Source organism: Carya illinoinensis, chromosome 8, assembly GCF_018687715.1.
Source record: "Carya illinoinensis cultivar Pawnee chromosome 8, C.illinoinensisPawnee_v1, whole genome shotgun sequence".
Taxonomy (NCBI): Eukaryota; Viridiplantae; Streptophyta; class Magnoliopsida; order Fagales; family Juglandaceae; genus Carya; species Carya illinoinensis.
In genome coordinates, this window is record NC_056759.1 from 31,276,457 (window position 1) to 31,288,393 (window position 11,937).

At 33.9% G+C, this 11,937-nt stretch overlaps 2 protein-coding genes across 3 annotated transcripts; one reads left to right on the plus strand and one right to left on the minus strand.

Moving 5' to 3' along the window:
- Nucleotides 1–5,067: 5,067 nt before the first annotated feature.
- On the plus strand, nt 5,068–7,343 carry LOC122318300 (transcription factor bHLH25-like). Of its 2 annotated transcripts, XM_043135535.1 has the most exons (5): nt 5,068–5,637; nt 5,775–5,937; nt 6,019–6,347; nt 6,466–6,840; nt 7,018–7,343. In XM_043135535.1, exons 1-5 carry the CDS (start codon nt 5,602–5,604, stop codon nt 7,081–7,083), a joined length of 969 nt encoding a protein of 322 aa, XP_042991469.1. In that variant the 5' UTR covers nt 5,068–5,601; the 3' UTR covers nt 7,084–7,343. The 2 variants fall into 2 exon arrangements, with proteins under 2 accessions (XP_042991469.1, XP_042991468.1); XM_043135534.1 differs by having other exon boundaries at nt 5,775–6,347.
- Nucleotides 7,344–10,000: 2,657 nt separating this feature from the next.
- Nucleotides 10,001–10,828, minus strand: LOC122274612. The gene has a single exon (XM_043083635.1). The coding sequence runs from the start codon at nt 10,826–10,828 to the stop codon at nt 10,001–10,003; it is 828 nt and encodes a 275-aa protein (XP_042939569.1).
- Nucleotides 10,829–11,937: the final 1,109 nt, after the last annotated feature.

An 11,937-nucleotide genomic window follows, 5' to 3' on the forward strand; every position in this document is an offset into this window, starting at 1 on the left:
TCTGAACGGCTGGGTTTCTTCAGCTTTGTTTACGATGTGTGCTTCTTTCAGCTGTTTTTTCGTTGCATAGCATGAATCGGGAGAAATATTTTACATCATGTTCATGTGTGTTTTGTTGATGTTTTCAGTGAAGAATTTATCTTTGCTGGTAATTAAATTGGGCTGGGTTGGTTGTAATTGTCAGTATCCGAAAACATTTTTGGTGAAAAGTCTTTGTTTTAATTCCACAAGCTTTTTGTTTGTTTTGGTGCTTCAATACTTCATCTTGAATCAAGAAGATGCTCCAGCTCGCCTAGCTCTGTTTTTTTCTCTAAGCTGAAAATACCGAAAGCCACGAACAGAAATAGAAATCCCTGAAATGCAAACCAAAATAATTTCTCCCATGGTGCAAAAAAAGTTCAAATCTGGGTAAATTTCAGCATTTTTAATAAACATACAATAATTAGTTTAGTATGCAAACTGAATAAAACTCGTAATTTTAGTCTGATTGAATTGGTGAACTGGTCAAACTTAAAGATGACAGGCCTAGAACTCAAAAATAAAATTTTCTTCATACGCTCTAGTATTTTATTTACAATTTCATATTCAGGAACAAAAAACTCATAGAAGTCAGATAAGATATTAGCACTTGATGATAAAAAACAGTCTGGTAAAATGGCAACAATAGTGACACGTGATAGAATTTTCTCAAACCTTTGTTGAATCTTGGAGCCCAGGAACTCTTGATATGTCAACCTAAATGCAAGAAACGCATCAGGAATTCACAAAGAATGCAAAAAATACTTAACAATACATGCTTCTCAAAGAGCCTGCTTCTCAAAGCATGAAAAGCCAGTACCTAACAGAAAAACGTGCTTATAAACAACTTACCCACGACAACGAGGAGACGACGACCACCGGCGGAGCTTCGGTTTGGTTTTACAACTACCACCGGTGCAGATTCGGTGGCTTTCTTCGGTTGGGTTTGAATTCTGCTTCAGGCGATCTACTTCTCCTGAACCAAAAAAAATCTTTGCTTTCTCAATTCTTCAGTTTCCTGTTTTGGTTTTACACTTTCTCAGTTTCCCTATCATTTTGTGCTTTCACGTGTTTCTGCCTTTTTTTTTTTTTTTTAATTGACGTGGCATTAAATAAATTAGTCGATTCCTCACCGTGTACGCATGCCGTGTGCATGTAGAAGATCTGGACAATGATAACACCAATGCACATCATAGCCACGTTGAGACCAAAAAGGAAAAAAAGAGCACCGGTAAGATAAAGCGCGTGAATAGTTATAACACTATTTATGTTTTTGTCTGCGCGCATCAGTTTTGAAAAGAAGAATATATTGCAAAATAGTTTGCCAAAAATTCTTGATTTTGTAGACGATATGTAGAATCATATTCCTCTCATGATCATGTACATCCCAGTATAAGGAGATAGGAAATTAAAGACTTGGTTTTGTGGGTGAGATTGGGCGCTTTATCAATTGGTCAAGACCCATGGAATTTTATTGTGCATGGTAACATAAGTCCTATTTGATTGGTATATATATCGTAGAAGAACAAAGCATATATATTACAAAAATAATTTTTTGCGTCACTTACATTAGATGTAAAAAATATAAAATAGTTGTCAAAATTTTTTTTGCATTCAATTTAAGTGACGCAAAATATTCTTCTTTTTTTGTATTCAATTTAAGAAATTAAATGGTCACAAATAAATAAATTTCTTATAGTAAATGAAAAATACTATTCCCACAAACAATTTTTATTGTTTGCCAAAATTTTTTAAAATTTGTTTTTGCTTAGTGATTAAGTAAGTATAAATGAATATGTGATTTTTTTTTTAAAAAAAATGTTTAAATAGCTTAAAAAAATGGTGAAAGAAAAAGTGAACCAACAAAAAAAAAAAAGAAAAAAGAGTTGCACTTATCGGTAGAGGATCGATACTGTGTGTACGTAGCAGGCTCCGGAATTAATACATATATGTGGGATTTGGGATCGGGCCAATTAAACACCATTTCGAACGTGTGTTAAAAATACCAACTCGATCCTGATTTAGCTCTCAAGATATTGATTCCTTCCCTGATTTGCTGCAAAAACAAAGGCATGCTGCATGCATGCAGCTACTAACCCAGCTAGCGCCTATGAATCTGGGTTTATCAATCACACGGACGTACGGTGGTTAATTTCAGCGTAGATTTCCATCAAAAGTGGGGTGCCGTGCATGGCCTCGCAGTCGCACACCAATAACATCAAAGAAAATTGAAATACAGCGCATGCGCATGAACAGTAAACTCATTTTGGCATGTTTCATCCGTGCAATTATCTGCACATGAACTCTAAAGCAAAACGGTCACTTCAAACGTAAACAAGCTCACAGCCACCCAAAGGTCCCAAACCAGACAAAATAGCACTACTCGGCTCAGCTTGCTCTCTCGTGTTTGCATAGTGTATATTTGCTTCGATGTCCTAAATTTTCTTATTGGATTCTCCAGGTTGGCCTGCCTGGCCGGCCTCAGACAACCTCAGTGCTCCATTCGTGGGGATTAGATCAAAGCCATCAACTCTTTTCCATCGATGTAATACAACAAAAACATAGATATAGAGATCTGAACAAGATCCTATTGGATCATGTTTTCAATTTCCATGACTCGTTCAGTGGAACCCGGAAACAGTTTTACAGGTTTATTAAATTACGTACGTATGACCTGCACATGTTGTAATTGAACATAAACTATAACATAATTTGCCAATAACTATTGCAAATTGCTAAAAAAACTTTCTGAATTCCCACGAATCGTGCGCTTGATCACGAGGAAGACTATGTTCTCCCGTTTAACGACATTGACTGATATAAATTAAATGTGGTTTGCAGTTCACTCAAAATATGCATAGGTAAATGAATCTTCAATACTCATATGTATTATTATTAATGTTTTGTCCAGTACATGAATTTCGATTAGTGATCTCGTTTTCCTGCATTGTTTTGTCGTTTCTTTCTTTAATCTGCAGTTCATTTACTCTATACTCTAAACTTCGATCTTATTATCGGAACACAACCTATTCAAAAAATAAATAGATCGAAAAAAACATAATTTTAGGTTACAACAAATTTTTTCTGTTTACAGGCCTTTCTCTAGCTGTCATTCCTGTGAATTGGGTTGACCCCGAAGATCATGCAATGGATTACACCAAAATTGAAAATAATCCAGAGATCATGGAGGATCAATGGTGGTTGCACTTGCAGCCTGTAATTAATGTCTGAATATATATTTTCTTGAGGTACTATATATATATATATATAAATATATTTATATAAGACCGACCGGAGATGATCATTTTATATCCCAGCATAATCAATGATAGAAAGCTCCAATCGCTGAAACAAAACAAAACAAAGAAAGGTCCAACCAATCCATCATTCATCTTCATGCCTTAAAAAAACAGAAACTATGATTCATGATATATATTCCTATATATATTACCACTTTAATTATTGGGAGAAAAAACATTATGCAAGACAAAATTAGGTTGATAATAATTCATTTAGAAACAAAAAAACATCCTCATCCTTCCATTCGATCGGCCGACGAAAACATCCTCAAAGACATAGTTTGATTGATATATATATATAAACTAAGTAAGAAGCATATAAACTTTCTTTCTCTCATCCTTTTTAAATTGTTTCTTTCAACAATTACAAGTATAGAATTCTAATTAATTACTTAACAATTTGGGATGATTGTAACTTTTTAATATATTAAGCTCGAGTCATACATCTTAAATTAACAACATATCTAACTAACGAGATCTTGTCTATGAGGGAGAGCAACTGATTTTGATGCCACAACAACTTGGGAGCCCCAAGTTTACTTTGGTTGAGGCACATGTCGTTTGTCATTGTATGCGTGAGACAGATAATAAACATATCAAATAAATATCATATGATATAATTCCTATCTAACCCATCCATTATTCTGATCAGACGGCATCATCTATCACCAGTACTAATCAATCAATACCAAAGATATAGATTCCGAAAGCAGCTTGAAATATGCACATAGAAACAAAGATATGTACTGCCTCTCTTTCCAGATTTAAAAAAGACCGTACAGCTATTACACAAAATTTCTTATTCGCGTAGCAAAGTACTATATATGGCAAGCAGTCTTGCTATCGCACGTTAGGGAGAGGAGAGCTGTAATTATTAGATCTGAAATCTACATATGATCATGTAGAAAATAGCTGACAATTATTGCTTTCTGGTGACCGCGGGTTGCTTGAATTTGTCTTTTTCAAGTATGCCATACTCTTGGAATTGATGGTTTGACCAGAAACAAAAAGGCAATAATGAACGCAACGAGGGAAAGGGAGATAAGATAATATTTAAACATGTATTTATTAATCCCCTTAATGATGAAAACATAAAACAAAAAGAAACCATATGCATGCGTGCGAGAATGGCTGTAAGATTTGGCACAGGCGCTGCTAAAAATTTTGAAGAAAAATTAAGAATGATCGATTACATCCTAATTATTATCATCGCCTCGCTCCAGCTTTATTAATCAGCTTGGCGTTGATCCAACTCTAGTGCAGCACAAGAAAAGTAGTTTTGGAATGCAAAGGAAGCGGAATTCTCACCCCGCATTCTTCCACATGCACGTACGTCTTCTTCTTAATTCAATCCCAAGACTAAAGATTTACGTGGAATTAAAGAGCCGGAAGATCATGCTTAACCTCAAAGTTTACATGAGTTTAAAGGAGCTAAATACATAGTTGATTTAACAATTAATTAATTTCATCATGTTCGGCTTCTGGCTGGCAGACTAAGCCAATTGGAGGAAGAAAATATTCATCTTTAATTTCCATCCTAATTTCCGCAGATCCGCTATCCATTCGTTGATCAAGTTGCTATTTTATTAGTGTCCATGATTCCTCCTCACGTCGAGAGAGAGAGAGAGCTAGGAATTATAAGGTGGATGTTGACAAAAGCTAGCTGCACACGTGGGGGAGGAATCGCGGGATTAGGTACTCTAATATAAAAGGTGAAGGAGCTGAAGGACCTTATCATGGGCCACTTGGAAAAGGATAGCTAGCTCCTACTATACTTTGCTGTTGCTTTTCCCCTTCAAAATAAATCTTCAATCTCACCTCTCCATGCCAGAGCCCTATATTACGTTTGGAGCACACTACCTGCTCGTCCAATCCTATCGAAACTTCGAGGTTGAAATAAACTAGATAGATTAATTTGGTATCTTTATTTCAAAAGACTTTTAGGTTTCTCTGTAATCCTAGGTCTGATGTATATGGTGATCTTCCAAATTTGAAACTCTGTTTCTTATCTGCAACTCATATAGTTTGGAGATACTCTTTTCTCTGACAACTTAATCCCAGAAACCTCACATCTTTAGCTTTTCCTCACTGTTTGTCAGTCAAAAGCCTAAACGCGTATCTATTATTACCTGGGTTTTCTTTTCGTTTCCGTACCTTATACAGAGTTGTATCTGTTTCTTTCCTTCAAGGATTTAGTGTCTTCGTATTCAAGATACTTGTGCCTAGCCTAGACCTTCAAGGATCCACTTTTCCGAATCATACAGAAAAAAGAGGATTCGCATTAATGGAGATATCATCGGCCAAATGGCTTTCTGAACTGGTAAGATATTTATCTTTTGATTTAGAACAGATAATAATAGTGCCACTTAAAATTATCTTTGAACATTTCCTGATGCTTTTTTGGGTGTTCTTTTGTTTTTTGTTTTTTTTTTTTTTTTGGGTGTTCTAATTTTGCAGGAAATGGATGATTTCGAGTACATACAGCAATGCGACATGACCACTCTTGATGATGGGTTTGCCACCGCAATGCGAGAGAACTTTCAACACTCTCTCTCTTCTGAAAGCCACTCTTCTTACCCTGCTTTCAATACCAAAAACACAATCACCACCAACACCTTTAGTAATTCTTCTTTATCTCAGAACAGTTTTGAGAGGCCCGCCAAACAGACAAAGACTAACAATTGGAACTCTGGCATCACAGGGCATGGTTCAATACCAAAACCTTCTTCCTCCTCCCATATTCTTTCATTTGGGAACTCAAATTCGTTGCCAGCGGACTCTAAGCAGTTCTTTAGAACTCTCGACTCTTCTTTGAAGCCGAAGGATGAGGTTGTTTGTCAAGTAAAAAAACACCTACCTCTGATTTCCAAGGGTTCCGCAGAGAACCAAAACCATGGGACTCAGAAAACCAACTCAATGACTAGAACACACTCAAATGCTCAAGATCACATAATGGCAGAGAGAAAGCGTAGAGAAAAGCTCAGCCAACGGTTCATAGCTCTTTCAGCCATTGTTCCTGGCCTTAAGAAGGTATCCTATGTAGTCTCAGATTCAAATATTTGGTAGTCTTTAATTCCTCGTAGGATATTATTTTCCCTTTTTCACGGTTCAAAAACTAGATTTGTTAATATAATCTCTATTCTTATAGATGGACAAAGCTTCTGTCCTTGGTGATGCTATCACGTACGTGAAAGAGCTTCAAGCACGTGTAAACTTGCTGGAGGAACAGACGAAGAAGAGAACTATGGAATCTGTTGTTTATGTGAAGAAGGCTCAGCTCTCTGCTGATGATGACACCTCTTCATGTGACGAGAACTTTGATGGCCGCTCAGACGAGGCAGCACTCCCCGAAATAGAAGCAAGAATTTCAGAGAAGGATGTACTTATCCGAATCCACTGCGAGAAAAACAAAGGAGCTGTAGTGAGAACACTAGGCGAAATAGAGAAGCTTCATCTATCTGTTGTCAATAGCAGTGTCTTGCCATTTGGGAACTCCACACTTGACATGACCGTGATTGCTCGGGTAATTTCATTTTCTCATTTCAGGGAAAGATATATGAGCCTTTTTTATGCTGTTTACAATTTTTTTTTTTTTTTAATACACTCGGACGGTATCAAAGACGTGAATCCAATATAAAAACTAGTTTTCTCAAAGTTGAATATCCCAGCAGATTTTGATCTGTTTAAGATTATTTTGCAGATGGACAATGAATTCGACTTGACAGCAAAGGATATAGTGAAATGCCTACGTTTGGCTGTATTATAAATTATATGTGAATTCAACATGGTAGAACAAGATCAGTTCATGCACTGAAGACCGCATTCTAATTTGAAACTAAACATCAAGCTCTGGAGAAGAGAAGTCAAGGCATGCGGACATACAGCTCCTTTCTTTTTCATTTTGTTTTTTTCTTTTTTGTCCATGTGCAATTACCAACGCTTGTAGTCTTGTTGGCAGGTTCTATGTTCTTTGTGGAGGGTTTTTTCTCGTTCTAATCGATTTTTCCGCGGTTGACTTGTTGACTACGTTCGATTACCGGCCTCACGCTCTGAACAGAAAACTCACGGCTGTACTTTTATTTTTTTGAGAGATTTGATGTTTTGCTTATAATCCTAACGAATTTCTTAGCTTTTTGTTCGCAAATTACGCTTTCCCAGAAGGCAACAATAACTGGAGTTGAGATACATGACTTGGCTTTTTGTTAAAGAATCACCAAACTGATCATTATTGGTAGGAACATCCAAAGTAAAAACTTCAGTAGTTGAGATCCCAAATACACTTAAAAGGGGGTGAATGGATGTTTTTCCAATTTATTTGACTATTTAAATTAATAATCAAGCCAATCAATGGACCAGATCATAAGAAATAATCAACACAGCAATCAAAACTACTCCAAGTCACTACTAAAAACTCATTATAGAAATTGAGTTCATTACAACAAATTTAGAAACATTTACAAGACTTGTGAAGTGACTAAATTTAGCTTGTAACATCACGGGTATTTCATTTATTCTCTGACATATCTTGGCAACTCTGGATTACCAAGCCTTTCTATAGTTTACCATGAGCATCAATTTGATCTCTGCACCCATGTAGCTCCATCCTTTAGGCCAAAGAACACGTCCACACCAATGGACTGAACATTGCTCAAACACAAGCACAATATGATTGAAGTGTGTTTATTAAGAGAGAATCGATTTTTAATCATTGAATCTCTTTAGGGTTTTCTCTCAAGAATATAATGAATATATATGGCAACATTGACCTCTCTCCACATCCCAAAAGTCATGCATATTGTTCGATTATATATACTTATTGTTTGAGAAGACCACTTAAAGAGTCCAAACCCTAGTAAAAAATAAATTCTTAGAATTTTTGCTTGAGCAAACATTTTGTCTAATTTTTTAACCCTTTAAACATTAGAAATTGAAGTTTCTTATGAAACATGGAGTTGTAGATAATTGAGTTACCTTTCCATCGACACTAATATCACCTCAATCCAATATGTCAATCAAAATTTATGACTAATTTACTCCGACTAGATCAATCTCATCAGATCTCGCAATTTTGCAATCTTTGTACTTTTTGTTCCATTTGCAACTTAGACTCTACTTAACGTATTTACAACTCAATTGGACTAAGATTTCCCATAAGAGCATATCAGCATATTATTTTTATACTAACACAAATTATAGATGATTTACTCGGCTTATACTTCTCACAGACTATATGATAAAACAATTTTAATATATTACAAGGTGAAGAAACAGATGTCTTAATATCTTTTTAGTTTTAGAGAAATGCCTTAATATCTTAGGCAGACTGTTTCAAAATTAAGTGGTAATCTAGAAGATCGAAGAAATGTGGCAAGGGTTTGGCTTGCCTCCTGTGCCAAAATAATAAGAAATCTCTTGTTAAAGAATTAACGGCTATGATCGGCTACTAACAAGCAATCCTACTATTCAAATTCTTTCTTATTTTCTTTTCACTCCATCTGCACTTGCACTCATTTCGGTCTATTCAAAATCTTCCATATTGTCACTCAATAATTTTCATATATATATGAAGTGCCCAACATATTTCATCCCCCTCTAACTTTAAAAATAATATTTGCCGTGTAAAAACAAATTATATTACTCTCATTTGAGATTTATTTAAAAAATTATATTTTTAATTTTAAAACTCATTTTTTTTTAAAAAAAAAATATGTGAAATGTATACACTCTAAAATATACCTAACATTACTCATATAAATGTTTTGTCAAAATTTTCTTAAAGGTAAGTTTAAAGATATCAATGGGAATGCACTTGCATTTGTTAGGTTATTTATTACGTGCTTGTATATAATATATTATTTATTATAAATATTATAAAATCAAAATATATAAATATTATAAAAGTAAAAGATATAAATATATTTATTACAAGTTATTATATTTAGGTCTAGCTTGCCTCCTAACGAATAAATATGTTAAATGAATATTTAATGAATAAATATGCAAGCCAAACCCTTATATTTAATGAATAAATATGTTTAATGAATAAATATTTAGAAATGTTTAAATATGTTGGACATATAAGAGATAAAAGTTATTAAATAGCTAGCTGGATTATTAACAAATAATCATTAATTCTTTAACAGGAAATGTCATGTTATTTTGGCACAGGATGGAAGCCAAATCCATGTGACAATATACCAAAAATATGCATTTACTATCTATTTTTTGTGATTCACTGTAGAACTCTACAATAAATAAAGGATGATGCTATGGCTACCGCTCTCAGCTCCTGCTGTGAGCCACTGTTAGTGTAATTTGTTTTTTTCATATATTTTTAGATGTATTTTTTTAACACTATTAAATATTTTTTTAAAAAAAATCACAATATCATTCAAAAATACTTTTTTAATCATTAAGTAAAAAAAAATAATTAATTAATTAATTATTTATTTATTTATTTTTAACAGCTGGCTCCCAGCGGCAGCAGGGAGTGGGACGCATAACATTTTCCATAAATAAATGTATAAACCGGCCAGTTTACTCGGCCACTCCAGTTGTCTTCCATGAAGATATATATGGAAAAAAACAATAATTCAAGATGAAAGTGAGAGATCAATGAAATAAGGCTTGAATTAGTATGCATGCTTTTTTTTTTTTTTTTGAAAGGATTCCTCAGAATTTCATTAATGAATAACTCTTCTATACAGCTTGTCTGATTCCAGCTCCTTCACAATGAAGGCTGGCATATCTTCTATCCAAACTTTCTGTTCTAACAAGCCTAAAGCATTTCTAGCTAAAGTGTGTGCTACTATATTGTTTTCTCTATGTGTAAATTGCAATTTCCAGTCTGTATTTTGTTTAAAAAGAACCTTTACATCTTCAATCACAGAACCAATGCATGACATATCCTCTTCTTCCCTGTTAACTGCCATAATAACAGTTTGTGCATCCCCTTCAAATATAGCCTGCCTAATGTTAAGATCAATGCATAATTCTAGAGCTTTACACAGGGCTAAGCATTCTGCCACCATGGGGTCTTCCACATGACTCTGTTGATCACATACAGCCACCATCGGATCTCCCACTTCATCCCTTATAACTATGCCTACTCCCATTTTTTCCTTTTTTTTTACTAAGGCAGCATCCCAATTCACTTTGACAAAACCACCCACTGGTTTTTTCCATTTCTGTTTCTCTCTTGCAGGCCTTTGAACTTGAATTTCCAGAGTTTGAGGGGCCTGAGCATTCTGGTATTCTAATAATGCTTCCTTTGCTGCCCTTATTACTCCTTTTGGACATAGCATCTTTTTTTCAAAAACAAAGGTATTTCTACGCCACCACACTCTTCTGAGTATCATAACTACCTCCTCCATTTGGTTCTTATTCAAATTCTGCATCATTCTTTCCCATAACCCCATGAAGTCTTCTTCTTTTCTGCTCCACTTGTGAACTAAACTTTCTGGTTCAGCCCATATATCATTTGCAGCAGGGCAGGTCCAAAGCACATGCATTAAAGTATGCATTTACTATCTATTTTTTGTGACAATCTCTTTAAAGTAGCCAAATCCATGTGACAATATACCAAAAATATGCATTTACTATCTATTTTTTGTGATTCACTGTAGAACTCTACAATAAATAAAGGATGATGCTATGACTACCGCTCTCAGCTCCTGCTGTGAGCCACTGTTAGTGTAATTTGTTTTTTTCATATATTTTTAGATGTATTTTTTTAACACTATTAAATATTTTTTTTAAATAAAAAATTCACAACATCATTCAAAAATACTTTCTTAATTATTAAGTAAAAAAAAATTAATTAATTATTTATTTATTTTAACAGCTGGCTCCCAGCGGGAGCAGGGAGTGGGACGCATAACATTTTCCATAAATAAATGTATAAACAGGCTAGTTTACTCGGCCACTCCAATTGTCTTCCATGAAGATATATATGGAAGAAAACAATAATTCAAGATGAAAATGAGAGATCAATGAAATAAGGCTTGAATTAGCTCATGCTTGCTGACATATATGAGATTAAAAGAGAAATTAGAAGGTACACAAATTAAGATACTATATACGAAGAGTAAGAAAATCTGAAACTTTGTCGTTAATTTATTAATATATAAGTTATTTTATTTTTAAACACATATGTATAGTACATTATACATTACAATAAGATTTTATATCTAAGATTTAAATTTTAAAATTAAATTATACCATATAATCATTTTAATTACCAGGCATGACACTCTTTACTGTGACTTGAGAATATAATTTTTTTTATTATATATATATATATAAATTCAGAATTTTGTAATTATACGAAGACGCACATTGAAAATCAGTGTAACAGTTGTTAGTAAGGAAAATGGAGTGACCACGTGGCTTAGTTCATGTGCATCTGCAGACTGCAGTGTCAACAATTTAAGAAGATACGTACGAATTTGTGTACAACAGAAGACGTGGCTGAGAGGCTCCGTTTGATTCATAATTTAGCTCAGTTCATTTTATTTTATTTTATTATTATAATTTTTTTTAAATTTTTACAAAAAATTTAAAATAATTTAATTTTTTTAATTTTTAAATAATAATAATATAAAAAAATTAATATTATAAT

Coding starts and splice junctions, on each gene's coding strand:
- LOC122274612 (XM_043083635.1), bottom strand. CDS start 10,828: ATGCATGTGCTTTGGACCTGCCCTGCTGCAAATGATATATGGGCTGAA.
- LOC122318300 (XM_043135534.1), top strand. CDS start 5,602: ATGGAGATATCATCGGCCAAATGGCTTTCTGAACTG. Junction 5,638..5,774: donor CCAAATGGCTTTCTGAACTG/GTAAGATATTTA, acceptor CTAATTTTGCAG/GAAATGGATGATTTCGAGTA. Junction 6,841..7,017: donor ACATGACCGTGATTGCTCGG/GTAATTTCATTT, acceptor ATTATTTTGCAG/ATGGACAATGAATTCGACTT.